The following is a 16,948-nucleotide window of genomic DNA, read 5'->3' on the forward strand; positions in this document are numbered from 1 at the left end:
ATGTCAGGTGGGTACAGATTCTAGTAACCAAGAGAGAGGGGGATACTAGTTAATATATGTATTTGCATTTTACTTCAATTAATTTTCCTCATTCTGCCTTTTTCATATGTGGCTCATGTGTCATACCATGTAATAACCTTAAATTCAAAATCCGTCACATAAACTTTGATGTTAGTCCACTGTTCCATGGCCAGTGCGGAATTTGCATTGCTCCTCCTTGATAAGAGGTTTGTCATTTAAAGCCTCCTTTCCAGCACCCTGGCATAGGCTTTTCCAGTGGGGCTGAGCAGTGTGGTACTCCAATAATTGGAGCACACCTTCCAGTCCCCCTTTTTAAAAATGGGGACCACCACTCTGTTTGCCAGTCCAAAGGTACTTTACCCATATTTCATGTGACACTGAACAGGCACCAGTACCTGTCTGCGTCTTGAGGAGACCCCCAGGCCAAGCATGCCTGAAAGGGATCTTCCTTCAGCCTGATGGCCATCCTTAGCGCTTTAGTTACTGCCACGACAGACACCAATTACCTTTTGGCCATAACTAAGAGTAGCCTCTTCCACAATAAAGGCTTTATGGAATATTATAGAATATTCAAGCTACACTGGGGGATCTCACACTGCTACCTGTTAGAATTGAGCAGGATACTGAATCCTGCGGTGAGTTTCCTACTTTACTTCTATCTCTACCGACGTAGAATCTGGCAGATAAAAATACAATTATTAAAATATTTAGCTTTGATGGGGATTGAAGTGAACAGGATCTCATTTTTTTTTAATTCCGAAATCAAAGGAGTGTTTCCTGCTGTGGAGAGAGTCTATTGGCTTCGTCAATTTGCTTAAAAAATGAGAACTGCTGAATGTCTAAAGATCTGCAAAATGAGTAATTCTGTTACTCATGATGAACTCTTGGGACATGTTTAACATTATTCTTCTTTTCCGCTGACTGTCTGGAACTCTCAGGTTTCTCAGCTGTTTATCTATTACAGGTGGAGTTTTCCTCTCTGGACTTCCTCCTTCACACTAAAGCCCTGCTGTCAACAATCAACTACCTGACCAGCACCCTGCCATCACGACTCACCGCTGCCCAAGACCGAGATATAAAAAAGCAGGTGGAGAAGACTAGGGAGGGCCGGACAGGTGAGTATATATCATCAAAGGTTCTTCAGGCTTCTTTTATGTTCTGGTTCTGACAGGAAGTTGTTTCCTCTGCAGCATCTAAAGGAGCTAAAAACTGTGACATCTTCAACTTCAAACTATTTGCTGTGTTGGGCTGCTTCCATGTGGAAGTGTGTGACGACTGCTGCAGCATCGCAGACATCAGAGTCCAAGGTCAAGATAAGTTAACATGAACAGAGATTTCAGTCTTAGCAGAGTGAATGTTCATGAAGCTTGTGACCTGTAAACTTTGTCTCTGCAGGAATTGATGCATCAGTGATGATGCAGGCGAAGGAGACTGGTATATTTGCTCGGCTCAGAGACATTTTGATCACGGACATCAATCCCCACACCATCCACAGAAAGGTTTGTGTTTCCGCTCAGTTGTCAATATTACACTGGCCAATTTATTTTGCTCGTAATATTGCTAGCATTATCCTTTCTAATAAACAGAACATCTGCATGGTTGCTAACTTAATTTCTTTGATGTTTTGTCTGAATCCAATCAGTGAAATTAATGTGATGTTTTTGCAGGCCGTGTCCATCGTGGGTGAGGAGGTGTTCAGCTTTAAACTATCCTTGTTTCCAGAAGCAACAGAGGGAGGAAGCTGCAGTGACATGTCAAAAGTGGACGGGAAGGTCACGATGCGTCTGGGCTGCATCCAGATTGTCTACCTGCACAAGTTCTTCATGTCACTGCTGGTCAGTTAATTACATTCATATTAGTAATTGACTAAACATTGGAGATTCCGTATTCACATAATAATGTTGTGGCTGATCAGTGTCCTTAATTATATTCAAACATTTAGGTTACATGACCAGTTATTATATGCTATGCTGTATGTAATGGTTTCTGTTTTCATTTGCACCAGTTCTGGCTTAACGGCACATATTGCTTTAAATCTATAATTTTATTTTTGTACCTGGTAAATCTTGTTTTTTTTCCCAGATGTTTGTTTATTCAGTCTCTTCATTTAAATGTAACATTACTATTACATGATCTCGTATTACCTTTCATATTTTATTACCTAATTGTAAATTCTCCCACAATGGTGTAATAATATTTATAATAATTTATTTACTGTAGTTACAGTTGATGATTTACAGTGAGACTGTTCTCAAAAAAGAGAATAAGCTAAAATAGGACATAAGAAGGTCTCGAAGGGTTCTGTCAACAGTGTTTTGAAAATTGGCAATGTGTCTGAGCAGGCAGACTTTGGTAGCTTGTTCCACCATTGTGGGACCACTGAGCTTAACAGTTTGTTTTGGGGTCTTTTGCTGTGTGGTGCAGAAACCATGAGATGCCGTTTGTTGTGAGAGCACAGTGGGTGGGAAGAGCTGTAGGCCTGGATTAGGGAGTTCAAATAGGGAGGTGCTGTTGAGTCAATCACTGTAGGTGAGAGTCTGAGCTATGAACCTGATGAAGGCAGTACAGAGATCTGAACAGTGGTGTGATATGTGTTTTGGATCATCTGGAGGTTTTGATTGTGTTGCTATTAACCCTGTCAGAATGACATTGCAGTAGTAGTAGTAGAGGTGAGATGACCAGTGCCTGCACTAATTAGGTAGCATATTAAGAAAAGTAGAAGGAAAAAATGCATAGGATGATGACAAGGAAGGTGAAATGTCTAAAATGTAAAATAATATGCAGGACAAATTCTAAATGTTTCTAAATTTTGTTTTGGGGGGGGAAAAAAATCACTGTTGGAGAATTTACAGCTGTTAAACTCCTAAAATCAAGGTTCCTTAATGTTTGTAGCTGTTGGATGTTCTGTCACTTTCTTGTCTCATGTTTCTCATCTTGTTGATGTGTTTTGTTCTTTCAGGCTTCTTTTAGCTTTCAATATACATCTACAGATAAGGTACAGCTTCTAGCATGCAGCTCTGAACGGCATCAGACCTTCTGCTTTAGCTTCACTGCCCGTCAGTTAAATATCATCTGGTTAAAAGTTATTGGCAAGATTCTGTCTCTGAACAGTTTAACCCTGGTACTCGACTCCACGGCTAGTTTTTAGCTGTAGACGAGGGTTAACCTGAGTGAGAGTGGACTCAGTGTGACAATGTTAAAACCACATATAAGAAAAAATTAGGAAAAGATCAGAGCAGCTTAGAGATTTGCAAAAAACGTGAAAATCTCGATTCAGTTTTTATTTTTTCCCCCGTATGTAACAGGATGGTGACTACATTTATTAAAAACCAAACTTCACAGTTATTCTTTTCATTGGGCTAATTTAACTCACAAACACATTTCTTATTCATTGATGCTAAATCCAAGTGTTAAAAGCATGCTACAACTCTCTGTCCACTCTTATCTAGAAAAAAATAACCTGATGTTTCATGTACATATGGCTTTATTTTTGGCCTTTTTAGAATCTATTTTCATTTTTTATAGAGGCCTTGAATATATTTGGGTGATCTATTTACTTTTTGCTAAATCAGTTATCTGGATATTTTTTAGTAGTATTCACTGTCCACTGCCATTTATATTTCTAAGTATAGACATATAAGCCCCCCTGTGAATTTCACAGACATTTTTGTGACTACTGTGGCGTAAAATGCCTGATTTCATGACATCGAATCTAAATTTTATAAAAAGATGCGTTTTTCTGTTTTTGTAATGTTTTAAATTGCAATGTCATACAGAACTTATTAAGCATTGGTTGAAATAATTGTAGTGATCATAACATTGCGTATTCCTGGAGGAACTGATAAAGGTTCTTTCCCCATTACAGACTTTCTTGTAAATCTGCTATATACAGAATCACCCTCTGGCAACATGCTTTCTTCTGTTATTTGCACCATTGCCTTTTAAATCTTCAAACAAAACAGATTTCCACATATTTGCCAAAATGCCATCAGAATGCCTGGTTAACGCAAAATTACTATAAGTTAGAATAAGATAAGTCTGTAAAACCTTAGAAAACCGCAAAAACATTAACCCCACTCATCTGAGACTGGGAGAACGTCAAAACAAATGCTCTGAATGTTTGTAGGTTGAGTATCATTGAGGGGATGAAGGAATGTTTTTCATGTACATTTAATTAGTAATCAATTTCTCCATATATGCTATGCAACTCATTAAGCTGCCATTACACAATCCCTCACTCATGTGACCTCACTTCCCTCCTTGAAAGTGGTTTTGAACTTTATGTACATTCCTGTTTCATAAACTTAAAATGTCATTATAGGAACTTTTGAGACCTACAATATCAGGAATATTGTTCTCAAAAGACTTGAGTCATATTTTTAAAAATTTTTTCATTACATTTTTTTCCATGTATAAATACAGAAAACTAACTGTTATCCAGTTTTTTAATGAGAAATAAATCTGAGGACAGGATATAATTCTTATAGTTTTGTGAAACAGAAATAAATCAATGCACTTGCACTGACTGCTCCTTCGTGACATCTGTGTAAATCAAAGTTGTTTGTTGTCTCATGCCTGATTTATCTTCTTTTTTAGATGTTTGTCGACAAATTCCAGATGGCTAAAGAAGCTCTGAGCGCTGCCACAGCTCAGGCTGCAGAGAAGGCGGCGTCCAGCGTACGAGACTTTGCCCAGAAGACTTTCCGTCTGTCCATGGACATCAAACTGAAGGCTCCACTCATCATCATCCCCCAGTCCTCCACCTCCCAAAATGTCCTGTTGGTGGATCTGGGTCTGATCACAGTTGGAAACAGTTTCTCTCTGTTGCCTGCTGAAGGTTTGCTTCTGCCAGTGGTGGTGGAGAAGATGGATGTCAAGCTGACACAGCTGAAGCTCTCGAGGTAATTACCAAAAAGGCTATGAATAAATTCACAAGATCACTGTAGACATGAGCAGGGATAATTCTGAAACTTTTGTTGGCCCAAAATCAATGATGAACTGTGAAAATCAAACTCACATTGTTTCAGAACATTTCAGGCCAACACAACAAAATTTCAGCATGAGTTCTTTTTCTGTCAAGTTCTGCTTTGGTCAAGTTCAACCTCTGAATTTGTATTCTGACAGAACTGAGCTTTAAGTAGACAGAGAGTCTGTATCTAAAATGTGAGAAGCTGTTACAGGTTTTTATGGTAAATGTCCTCTTTTACTAAAGCTTTACAAGTACATGGTTTACTCGCAGTCAGGATACTGAGGGTCATTTGATTAATACAAACTTCTTTACTTAGGTCAGAAACTCACTCCCAACCTTGAGCCAAACCAAACACTGTTTTCCGGCAGACCTGTGCAGAAGAGTCTAAACACATACAACTACTGCTTCATATAAACCATATGCTGGAAAAGAATTAAAGTAAATTTAAAATTGCATATGAAAAAATAAAAAAAAATTAAAAGGCAGAACAAAATGGTTATACAGGGGGCAGCAATGGAACAAAACATCTATCACTTCTACATTTAGAGGGAAAAATTGCAATGGAACAACTTTACAATTAACATTTATATATAGGTGTGGTTACTATTTGGGCAATATTATTATTTGGTTATTTGGAGTGTGGTGCAGGAAGGTAGAGCGGTCATCCACCAGTCCTGCAGTTGGGTTTGATACCCGGCTCCTCCGGTCACATGTCGAAGTTGCCTTGAGCAATACACACTGCATAGCAGCTCCCCCATCAGTGTGTAAGTGTCTCTGTGATTGTGAGTGTGAATGGGTGAATTAGAAGCAGTGTAAAGCGCTTTGATTACCAATAGGTTAAAAAAAAAAATCACTGTATCAGTTAAGACCATTTAGCCATAAACCAACAAAACTTTGTAGCAGAAAAAACACAAAGCTGAGTACATGTTAATGAATTATACTTTCAGAACTACAGTAAAGCGAGATGCCCAGCCAGATATTGAAATCGTACAGCCAGTCAATTTAGAGCTGTTCATTACCAGAAACCTGGCTGCTTCCTGGTTCAACAAGATCCCTGGAGTCCACATCCAGGGAGTCCTCCAATCCCTCAACGTAGGTCTCATATGTACGATTTTTAAAACAGAGTTTAAACTGTTGTCCATAGTTCATTCAGTCCATTGTTTGTCCATTAGATGAATCTGGGTGAGGAAGATCTAAGTATACTGATGAAGATCCTGGTAGAGAATATTGCAGAGGGAAGTAAAGACCTCAGCATGAATGTCACTAAAAAGGTGGCTCAAGGTAGGCTAACACTTAACACACGTTGAGAAATGAGCAATGATAAGTTCTGCTGTGTGACTGTACCTGGTAAATATGAGCTTCGTGGAACAACCAGAGAGTTAAAGAAATGCGTTTTTCATGGCTAATTTGTCTCTTCAGAGAAGACAGAGCTGCAGATGGAGCTAGTGCCAATCCACACAGGTTCCAACAGTGTTATGATCACCAACAATGGAGCTTTGACTGAAAACATCAATGTTCTTCTGAGCTTTGAAATCAAGGAGGTATGACCTTCTCCAAAAGAAACTGAGGTCACAGAAACATACAAAAATCTGAAGGTTCAAAGGTGATTCTTACCTGTTTCCTCTTCAAGGTGCTGCTGACCCTCAACAAGCCAAGGGGGACAGATTCAGCTTTCCTGGTCTTTCACGTTGCTCAACTGGGCATCGATACTGAACTCAGGAAGTATGACATGTGCGCCACAACGTACATCAAGAAGATTACCATGAAGTGCCTGGAGTTCAAAGGTCAGAACCTCACAGGAAACTAGGGTTTAGTGATTTTAGGGTTTAGTTTTAGCTAATAGTGCTTTTTTTTGTGTCCTGTAGTGTTTCTGTGTTGCTCTGTTAGTTTCCTTTGGTGTTTCGTCAGTGTTGTTCTAGTTTCAAGTATATGCGTACTATATAAGCCTTCCAAGTGTCTTACTTTTTCACTGTGGTATGCTTGTTGTAAATAATCTTTCTGCTTTTGGTCTCTCTTCTCCAAGCTTTGCTCTCTTGGTTCACAAGCTTCTCGTTTGTGATTCTAAAGCCTCCATTTTGCAGTTAAAATTTTTGGCTTGTGGTTCAAGTGACAATACATTTGCAGTGCTGTGGGGTAAGAATATGCCTCTATTAGCCAACTGAGGCTGGAGTGACAGCTATGACAAGCCAGGGCCTTTGGCCGGAGCTGTCTGATCTCTGTCGTTTTTTATTCATCCATGTTCCAGGGCATCAGACCCAGACCAACACAGACTCCAATAACATTAATGAGCAAACTGAAATATAGCAAGGTTAACATATTTTCAGGTGGGTTTACACAGAAAACCTAACTGAGGAGAAAAGGAACCCCTTTTTGTATTTGTCAGCTATGCATTAAAGTGTGTACTGTCATGCTACACAGCTAGGAGTTAGCAACAGCCACAATAGAAGACAGCTTTGTTTATTGTCTTCTATTTTGGATTGGACCTACCTTCACCACTGGTGTTGTTAATTCTTAATTCTTAGTGATCATTCTGACAGATCAGACGGACAGATGGCATTTTTAATGGTCCAAAATAAGAGTAGGCACTAAAAGTAAATAAGAAGGAAAAGGATTTCTCCATTTGCTGTTCACAAGCCCTGCTAGTGTCAGCTGCAGAGACCATCTTTCCCTGCTTCTAGCTCATTATTGGAACAAACTAAATGGATAAATTAAATTGTAAATGGTCTGCACTTATATAGCGCTTTTCTACCTATTGGAACTCAAAGCGCTTTACACTGCTTCTTATTCACCCATTCACACTCACAATCACACACACTCTCATACACCGATGGGGGAGCTGCTATGCAGCTGACCAAAGCTTACCGGGAGCAACTAAGTTGGGGTTCAGTGTCTTGTTCAAGGACACATGTGACCGGAGGAGCTGGGGATTGAACCAACAACTGCGAGATTGGTGGACAACCGCTCTACCTTCCTGTGCCACAGTCATAAAGTGAACCTTGCTCTGCTGTCATGCCAACAGGCAACAGCTGATTCTGTGGAGCCACAAGGGATAGTGTAAACAGTGAAGTCATTGCTTATGTCAGTGGTATAGGGTAGGCCAAAGAGAGGCTTACTACTGAGAGCATTTCTCAGTGTGGCGCTATGTAGAACATTTGTCCTATTCCAAGCAGCCAACAGAAATTTGGTCAGTATTGAGCTATAAACAGCCAACAGACAGACTGTCTTTTACTATTGTGCTATTGTGTGGTTGGGACAGCAACATACATTGTTGATTATGGAACATCCTCTCTGGTGTGGGTGTTTTTTCATGCCTGCACACTAAGAACATTTGTTTCCCTCTTTTGTTACAGGAATAAAGCATGTGGGTAATCCTTTCTCTGTGGCTCTCTGTGCTCCCTGAAGTGGCTCACACTGCATAAGGGATGACTTTTCAGCCTTAAAATCATAGCTTTGCTTCTTAATATTCAGGAAGAGCTTACTTTCTCCTGAACTGCACTGCATCCTCTATTCTCCTGCAGATGAGGATGACAGTTTAAAAGGTCCAGGCTCCGTCTTCCTCCACAAGCAATCAAATGCACCAATATGGGTGTCCACATTGCAGGTAGACTTTGAGCCTGCCCTCAGTACATGAGGTTGAGACTACATATTTCTGTCACAATAAGCGGGAAGTTAAATACTGCAGGGTATTGAACATGTGAAATTTTATATTTACATGTCAAGCCCCAACAGCTTTGGGTATGTCAGTCTAATATTGAAGTACTAGAGAAGGTTGACAAGTTTTCCCTTCATCCATTCCCAGGTTGATAGTCATGTTATTCACCTAGGGTCCTGGCTGTTAAAGAGTCATGTGATTCTGCCTGTGGTAGCGCCTTGGATGTTCTCAATCATGTATGGAATTGATTATTAAATGTTGTATGGTTCCATGTGAAGCCCCCTGTTTGGTTTCTCAGTGATTTAGGCCTAGATACAGCTAAAGACAGCATTTCCCTGGGGCTGACAACCAGGGTCATGGTGAAGTTGCACAGCTATATGGATGGATTGTCACATAATTCACTTGTGATAATAAACTACTGGAGTCACAAAAACTTCCCAGAGGTGGCGCTTGTTTTCCTGAATGAGAGTGTTGAACTGTCCCTGTTACCACTGCCATCTAACATTCGCAGTAATTGTCCCTGCTTGGAGGGAACTCTACCCTAGTGTAGCTAGGCTTGGTCCCATGGGATTAGAAGTCCGTATGCGGTGTGTTGCCTGGAAGCTGTAATACCAAGTGCACACAAGCCCATCTGACCATTTATGCTCCAGCCCTACCCACATCAATGCATATAACATTGTGTGTGATTTGCAGCTATTTAATTGCAAGCATGGGATCCCCACACAGCCAATTCCAGCAACCCCCATCAACCCTCCCCCATTTCTAAATACCAGGCTGTCAGGACTTATAGTGAGGAACTGTTTTCTGTTATGAAATGTATTAAATATAAATACATTAATCAGTTTGTTCTTTCCTGACTTCTTTCGGTATTGGGTAGAGGCCAATGAAGTGGCCACTAAGTTAACACAGATATACAAACTCTGGTCACTCACAAACTAAGTAGACCTAATAAAACATGTTTAATTAAAATTTGGCATGGTTTTTTGTTTATAAATAAATGTCCACAGCTATGCATCAGCATTAATAGAAGTGGATTGTTGTCTTTAAAGAAGCAGTGATCTGATTCAAAATGAGCTCTGTTGTATAACACTGCAGCCTCTTTGATAATACCACTTTCAAAATAATGTATGTCTGTAATTACCTCAAAATTGACTGTGGGCACCACTTAGAAACCAGGTTATTAGAAATCTGCATGTACATGCAGATGTTCATGCAGATTTCTCGTGAGGTTTTGGCTGCCTTGTACCTCTCTTGTAATTCACTTTAGATAAAAGCGACTGACAAATGACTAAATGTAAAATACTGCTTTCTGACCTTTTTTGAGGTTTTTTATTGGGATCGTGTCTGCACAGTGGAGAGGCAGGCAGCACTTCGTAGAGAGGAAAAGATGGGAGACACTTATAGTCTACAGCAAAAACTGGACAGACTTTGATTTCAAAACAAGGTAGCATCACCCTGGTAACAATCTCTCCCTAATTCAGCATTTTGCGTAATTACTTGTCCTGTCTTCAGCTTTTCATTATGCTCATGCCTGCTTGAGAAAGCTGATTAGAAACTGGCTTATGCATATACATGGGAGATAAATCTGCATTGTCGAGGAGAAAACTATCAGGTTTCCTTAACCCCTTACCCCTATTTGCAAAACCAGCTCTCCCTTTTGCGTGAAAGTTAAGAAATCAGCCTTCTTCAGAATGGCAATTGTAACCTTGTTACTTGAAAACTTTGGCTGGCCTAGTGCTCCAGTGCTGTTAGTTTATCCATAAATGGCTAAACACTTGGTAAGTAGTGACATAAAAATAAATAGACCTGGCCAATTTTACTGTATCAAATAATCGTATTAATCTTTTTTTTTTTCACTCTTCAGCAACATAAACACAAAAAAGAAAGTCAGAATGCAGTGTTTTCTGTCGCTATACATTTGATGAGCTGTGCTTCCAACATTGAGTAATTATTTTAATAAATTATATTAGGAAAGGAGTCCAGGTAGGTCTAATACAGTAATATGCTTAATTCAAGCACTCAACATTAAGGACAAGACCATCATAGTGCCTGAGGTTTATGTGCAACATAGATGGAAAAAAATATGATGTGTCTTAGGAGCATACTGCTCCTGCTGTCCATTAGATTGTTTAGTCTAATGATGTTATGGGTAATGAAGTTGTCTTACTCATAGTTAATGTTGTATAAGTCTGTTGGACCATGTTAAATTATTAGAAAATCAGTTGCCCCCTTCTACAGACCTGAAACTTTTGCAAGTGATGTACTATTATGGGGCCTTAGCAGAGTGCATCAGTGCATGCAAGCTCTCAGCTTGGCCTTTAGCCTGTGAGGGATGTCATTTGAAGTATTGCCTGCTCCTTCCAATCTTCCATCTGCTTTTACATACATCAGGTAATAGGTGGTGCTTAGCTGATTGTAAGCTGAGCACCAGCTATACCTATAGGCCTCTTTTTTAATGGGGGTTCCTTTGTGTTTCTTTGGTGTCCTTTGATATCTCCGTGGGGTCCTGTAGTGTTCCTATAGTGGTGATTAGAGAGGAAGCAGCATGTGAGATTTACAGACATGTCAACATTAACAAAGTGATTTTTGTTTGTTTTTCTCTTTTTCAGACTTGAGCGGTGAACCACTGTGTCTTATCAGCTCATCGGTGGATTCTGGAGCTGAACTGCTCAAAGTGCAGTATGTCAAGGTGAAGAAATTACTGATTCACATTATATCTGATCACCTGTTGAAATACAGGTGTAACAGTTATCATTTGTAATCAGTCTAAACATCATGTTTGCTGTTCTCAGGCTGACCGCTCAGGACCCAACTTCTCAACTGTCTACAAGAACATAGAGCAGATGATCGATGTGAGTGACACATTCACCTGAAGATGATTGAGTGACATGTTGTTGAAGCAGTACACAGTTTGTAGCCAACGTAAATTTTAGGCAAAATTTATTCGAGGTTAGTATTTCCTAAACATTTCATTAAATTTTATTGGAAATAATTAGAACCAGTCTACAGAGTTGTGTCCTGAATATTAGGGATGTCATGATTCAATAAAGTTGGACAATTCTGTGTTCAAATTAGTCACCCACATGACTTGTGTAAATGTAAACATAAGTCGTCATTGCTGCAAAAATAAACGTAAGCATACAGCCCTGCCCTCACTTTACTAACTTTCCATGCTAGTGTCTTATAGTATGACAAAGAAGCCTTGGTGTCATGCGCCATTTATTTTTTTACTTCTGGGATATGACCACCCAGAATATCTTTATAGTAAGCTTGAATCATCAGGGCTAATCTGCATTATCCAAATACTACAGTGGGAAATTGCACCTGTAAATGAAAGTGAAGATTGCTCTCTTTCTGTAACCAGGTGACCTTCACCTCACTTGACTTTATGCTCCACACCGAGGCTCTGCTTTCAGCGATAAACTTCTTGTCGGCAGCCCTGTCATCTGGCAGCGTGCTAGATGACATGCATACAGAAAAGGAGATCAAATTGAAAACAGAGGAAACGACATTGCCTGCCAAATCCAGTCAGTACAACACACAGATATAGGCCGTACAAATATAATGAACTTAAAATGTATATTTTAAAACGCTTTATGTACTACAGCTCTGTCCTTTTATTGGTTGTTTTTTTTTCCTGTTAGCTGCCCTTGTGATGCCTGTGGACAGAGAGGTCATTGACCTGAAGGTGACCATGACATTGGGAGCTTTCAACGTCCTGGTGTGCGACCAGAGCTGCAACATGGCTGACATTAAAATCCAAGGTTCGGAATCACAGCTGAGGTTTTAACTGTTGTCTTTCCCAAACACCATCCCTAATTCAAAATATTTGTTGTGTCCTTCAGGTGTTAATGGCTCATTGCTGATGCAAGGACCACAAACTCATATATCAGCACGCCTACGAGATTTTATTGTTCTGAATGTTGACCCCAAAAGCATCCACAAGAAGGTCAGTCAGTGTTTCTACTGGGTTATTGCTGATTAGATCGGATTAGATCACTGATTAGATGAAGATTAAATTTAATCTATAATTTATCATTTTTGTCTCTGTCAACGAACATAGACTGTCAACAGACTACAGTGGGCATTCTCACACTATGCTGGAACAGAGCACCTTAGAAAATGATCATAATTTTTTTTAAGTTTAGTTTACCCCATGCCCCAAGTGTCTGCAAAATGTCTGGAAAAAAGTCCAGCACTCATTTGCTACTTGGACCAACTCCTTTGATCTGGTGTGAAGGTCATTAATTACCTAATCTTTTCTGTCCTTCAGGCCATTTCCATAGTGGGTGATGAAGTGTTCAGCTTCATCATGAGTCTGACTCCTAATGCCACAGAGGGCACCGGCTACACTGACACTTCAAAAACTGACGGCAGAGTAAAATTGAATGTAGGCTGTATCCAGGTGGTTTACCTGCACAAGTTTGTCATGTCTCTGCTGGTGAGTTTCCCAGTAGCTCTTTGCTGAAAGATAAATGTAATGTCATTTTAGTTTTTACTCAGTTTTTGTTACTTGGTCAGGGATATTGCAGATTTTGTATTTTTAGAATTATGGCAATTTCTGTCAATTACAGAACATATTACAAATGTTAAGTCTTGTTAAGTCATATACACATTTATTGTCTTGTGAAAATTAACAATTTCCTCACTTTTAATATTTTTATTATTACAAGATGTACATTCATTATAAACAAATTTCCTCTTTATTTAATGAAATTCAGAACTTCACCAACAACTTCCAGATGGCCAAAGAAGCTGTGAGCGCTGCCACAGCTCAGGCTGCAGAGAAGGCAGCATCCAGTGTTCGAGACTTTGCCCAGAAGAGTTTCCGTCTGTCCATGGATGTCAAACTGAAGGCTCCTCTCATAATAATCCCTCAGTCCTCTACCTCCAATGATGCAGTGGTGATAGATCTGGGTCTGATCACAGTGGGAAACAGCTTCTCTCTGCTGCCTGTCAATGAATGCCCACTTCCGGCCATTATTGACAACATGGACATCCAATTGACACAGCTCAAACTCTCTAGGTTGAGTGAACAGAGCCTCACAGATCTAATGTTGAAACAGCAGAAAGAACTCAACATGTTGTCAGGACTACATTAAGATTAACAAGATCATATACTTTCAAGTTTTTTATTTTCTATGTATACCTGCACAAGTAAAGGTCAGAACGTAGAATTCTTCCATAATGGTCTAGTCATGCTTATCCTTATAATGGAAAGAGGCTGGTTCATTGTATTAATAAACCTTTCATATTATTGTTAATCAAATATACATTTAGATATAAAGCCTTGTTTCCTCATCCACTAGGACCTGTATGGACCTGGGCTTGGAACAACCCAGCAGCGAGCTGCTGGAACCAGTCAACCTGCATCTGAACATCAAGAGGAACCTTGCAGCTTCCTGGTACAAGAAGATGGCTGCTGTGGAGATTGATGGAGATCTGAAGCCCATGAAGGTAGGAAGAGGAATAGTAGTTAAACTGAGCTACTCTTGAGAAGAAAAATAAATTTACATTTAGTCGTTAGGCAAATCCCCTTGTTCAAAGCAACTTGCAAGTGAGGTACAAGGTGCCCTAGAGGCATGCAGAGATGTAAAGCTCAGTTGGTTGTTGATGATGATGTAGCACACTGGTAGAGAGGCTATGAGAGTTAGAAGCATGCCTCCACCAGGATACCCTGAAGGTTTGTCCCGATAAGTAAGACCGAACCCAGGCTACAGGTGATCCAGAGACGCCCAAGTCAGCGAGTACAGGCAAGAGGATATGATGGGTCATAGTATCAAAGGATGTAGATAGATTGTTTAGGGCTAATATAGAACACTGACCTGTGGCTTTTGCAGCCCACAGAGATTTCACAACCATCAGGAGTATTTAGTGTTTCTGTGGAGTGACCACTCTTAAAGACTTTAACATTTGAGTACATCAGGTCCAGTGTCTTCTCCCCCCTGAAGTCCATATTTGTATTATTCACAAGTAGCAGCTCATCCATTTTACTGGGCAGGGAGAGCAGAATAGCCAGGTGAACTGATGGGAGCGCTGTGAGAAATCCAAGCTGCCACACCTTCACAAGCACACCAGCATGCTTAGAGACACCTAATACACAGAAAATACATAAAAATAGACAAAGTCCTAGAGAGGACCAAGGCTTATTAAATGACAATCATGAGGAGATCAAAGGAAATGAGTTGATCTTCCAATTCTAAACCATGTATATCCTTCAGCGAGAAATGAATTTATCTCTTATTGTTTCACTCCCAGTCAAAATCCTAGCCACCAAAGGTACAGTTTCTAACTCACCAGAGAAAACTGAATTGAATTAAGGTCTGTAGTCATCTGACATGTAAGTGTTTAGACATTCCCACCAGGACTTGTTTGTGCTAGGCTAAAAGTTTCCCCTTCCATCCAGATGTCTTAGTGCTAAGCTAGGCTGTACTGTATCAAACTGATGTTCACTTGGAAAAGCTAGAAAAAAAAGAGGGTTTATCAGAATTTAATTGACAGCAGATCATGGTCTGGTGGTGTTTGCAGGTGGAGCTGAGTCAGGAAGATCTGAAAGTGGTGCTGAGGATCCTAACAGAGAATCTGGGAGAGGCTGGATGTGTGGAGTCCACTGCACCGAGGCAGGAGGCCAGTCTGCAGCTTCGAGCAGTTGCAAACCCCCTAAAAGGTCTGACTTACACAATCAATCAATCAATCAATTCATATATATCTGTGTATGTATGTGTATGTGTGTATATATCTATCTATCTATCTATCTATCTATTTATCTATCTCTATATCTATATATATATCTCTATATCTATATATATATCTATATATCTATATATATAGATATATATAGATAGATAGATATAGAGATAGATAGATAGATAGGTAGGTGTGTGTGTTTATGTATGTAGGGGAAACACTGAGTTTAGTCCCACCACTGATAAATTGTGTTTAAACCTGTGTTTAATGTTTTGTTTTGTTTTTCTTGAGTCTTGATCTGGATCTTACCTGTTTAGATGATGTTAGAAAACCAGCTGTAAGCAATGAGGAAGAGGAGGATGAACCTCTGGAGACTGTAAGGTTTAACTTCAACATTGAGTCTCTTGGTCTCGTTCTGTACGACCATGACCCCAAGCAGGTCAGTCACATGGATGAATCGGGTCTAGCTGGTTCAGGATCCACTGGTTTAGTGTTAGCTTGTCCAGGGTCAGCTGTTGGATCTTGTGTCTAATTGTTTATTGTGATTCCTGCAGCTCCTGGGACTTCAGCACCAGGAGAACCTGAGACTGGGTGAATTTGTGCTTCACCTGCTGAAGACTTCAGGGAGGATTCTAAGCAATGGCAGCATGGAGGTGACCACCATTCTGACCAACTGCACACTTGATGACTTGAGAACAAGGATTGAGAGGGTGACATCACGGTAATGATCACAAGTGTTTGTTAAACAGTGAGTTAAGAGTTTTTAGTTTCTACGAAAGACGTCTTATCCTGCCTTTGGGTACATCTCAAGTCTCATATGTAATTGTTATGCAACAAAAGACAGATTTTAGATATTTTATTGTTAATCAGTGACTCCACCTGTCTTAACTATGTTTAACTGTTAATTGTTGTCTTTCCTTTTTTGCTGCAGAATGGTTGGGCGTAGAAGCGAGGAGAGCTCAAAGGCGATGATTGAGGTCATATATCGACAGAACAATGCAGAACGGGAGGTGGTGGCCATCCTGCAAGAACTCTATTTGTGTGCCAGCGTGGAGTTTCTGATGGCCGTGATGGATTTTTTCCTGCAGGCTCTGCCACAGAGTACAGGTCCAGGCACCTCCTCTGTACCAAGTGAAAGGCTGCAGTTGAAGCAGGCCACTGAACTGCGAACCAACACCAAGACTGGTAACACAAAGGCAGGGGAGGGGTCTATCTACATGTACAAAACAGGAATATAAAAAAATTGGAGGGAAAAAAATATCAACAAAAGTTTGTTTAAGTTTCTGGGTTTTGCTTTGTCCTCTGCAGCCTCCACAGTGAGGACTCATCTCCGGGCAGTGATTGTCGATCCAGAGGTTGTGTTTGTGGCCAGCCTGATGAAGGCCAATGCCCCCGCCCTCTTGGCTTCCTTTCAGTGTGACTTCAACCTGCAGGCCGAGGAAGATGGGACCCAGAACATGAGAGCAAACTTGAGAGACCTCAAGGTCCTTGCCTGCCCCTTCATCCGAAACAAGGAGGACAAGACCATCACCACCGTAAGATACCAGGATGCGGGGGGCTAGAGAGGGAGCTAGAGTTCATATTAGTTTCTGCGCTATTTAAGTGCAGACCAGTCAGAG

General features: G+C 40.3%; 1 protein-coding gene across 2 annotated transcripts in view; it reads left to right on the plus strand.

Moving 5' to 3' along the window:
• Window positions 1-16,948, plus strand: part of vps13c (vacuolar protein sorting 13 homolog C) — a 74,006-nt gene that overhangs the window by 24,740 nt on the left and 32,318 nt on the right. For both annotated transcript variants that reach the window (XM_067492615.1, XM_067492622.1), the window contains exons 31-53: window positions 986-1,136; window positions 1,212-1,328; window positions 1,417-1,520; window positions 1,689-1,856; window positions 2,981-3,016; window positions 4,618-4,922; window positions 5,938-6,082; window positions 6,163-6,271; window positions 6,410-6,531; window positions 6,621-6,774; window positions 11,252-11,331; window positions 11,435-11,494; window positions 12,007-12,169; window positions 12,287-12,406; window positions 12,488-12,591; window positions 12,916-13,083; window positions 13,364-13,668; window positions 13,952-14,099; window positions 15,171-15,309; window positions 15,647-15,768; window positions 15,884-16,050; window positions 16,261-16,514; window positions 16,638-16,864. In XM_067492615.1, coding sequence (XP_067348716.1) covers window positions 986-1,136; window positions 1,212-1,328; window positions 1,417-1,520; window positions 1,689-1,856; window positions 2,981-3,016; window positions 4,618-4,922; window positions 5,938-6,082; window positions 6,163-6,271; window positions 6,410-6,531; window positions 6,621-6,774; window positions 11,252-11,331; window positions 11,435-11,494; window positions 12,007-12,169; window positions 12,287-12,406; window positions 12,488-12,591; window positions 12,916-13,083; window positions 13,364-13,668; window positions 13,952-14,099; window positions 15,171-15,309; window positions 15,647-15,768; window positions 15,884-16,050; window positions 16,261-16,514; window positions 16,638-16,864 — 3,468 coding nt within the window. The remainder of the gene's footprint in view (window positions 1-985; window positions 1,137-1,211; window positions 1,329-1,416; window positions 1,521-1,688; window positions 1,857-2,980; window positions 3,017-4,617; window positions 4,923-5,937; window positions 6,083-6,162; window positions 6,272-6,409; window positions 6,532-6,620; window positions 6,775-11,251; window positions 11,332-11,434; window positions 11,495-12,006; window positions 12,170-12,286; window positions 12,407-12,487; window positions 12,592-12,915; window positions 13,084-13,363; window positions 13,669-13,951; window positions 14,100-15,170; window positions 15,310-15,646; window positions 15,769-15,883; window positions 16,051-16,260; window positions 16,515-16,637; window positions 16,865-16,948) is intronic.

The sequence above is a fragment of the Channa argus genome, chromosome 2, assembly GCF_033026475.1.
Source record: "Channa argus isolate prfri chromosome 2, Channa argus male v1.0, whole genome shotgun sequence".
NCBI lineage: Eukaryota > Metazoa > Chordata > Actinopteri > Anabantiformes > Channidae > Channa > Channa argus.